This window comes from Egretta garzetta, unplaced genomic scaffold (assembly GCF_000687185.1).
Source record: "Egretta garzetta isolate BGI_Z169 unplaced genomic scaffold, ASM68718v1 C8203652, whole genome shotgun sequence".
Classification (NCBI taxonomy): domain Eukaryota; kingdom Metazoa; phylum Chordata; class Aves; order Pelecaniformes; family Ardeidae; genus Egretta; species Egretta garzetta.
The window spans coordinates 1-459 of NW_009266759.1; the positions used below are offsets into that span (position 1 = coordinate 1).

At 53.2% G+C, this 459-nt stretch overlaps 1 protein-coding gene across 1 annotated transcript; it reads left to right on the forward strand.

The window, feature by feature from the left end:
* Nucleotides 1-5: 5 nt before the first annotated feature.
* LOC118453163 (toll-like receptor 6) lies at nucleotides 6-455 on the forward strand (the record flags this gene model as incomplete). Its single annotated transcript, XM_035902642.1, has 1 exon — nucleotides 6-455. A coding segment is annotated over one exon (450 nt), but the record flags the coding sequence as incomplete, so codon positions are not given.
* Between the last annotated feature and the right edge of the window lie 4 nt (nucleotides 456-459).

Below are 459 nucleotides of genomic sequence, written 5' to 3' on the forward strand. Positions count from 1 at the left end.
CAGCTCTGCTGCTGACGCTGGTGCTGGTGGCTGTCGTGGCCTTTCTGTGCGTCTACCTGGACGTGCCGTGGTACGCGCGGATGACGTGGCAGTGGACGCAGATGAAGCGGAGAGCTTGGCACGGCCGTCCCGAAGAGCAGGAGACCGTTCTGCAGTTTCATGCATTTGTTTCATACAGCGAGCGCGATGCATTGTGGGTGAAGAACGAGCTGATCCCAAACCTGGAGAAGGGGGAGGGCCGTGTACAACTGTGCCAGCACGAGAGAAACTTTATCCCCGGCAAGAGCATTGTGGAGAACATCATTAACTGCATTGAGAAGAGCTACAAGTCGATCTTCGTGTTGTCTCCCAACTTTGTGCAGAGTGAGTGGTGTCACTATGAGCTGTACTTTGCCCATCACAAATTATTCAGTGAGAATTCCAACAGCTTAATCCTCATTTTACTGGAGCCGATCCCTC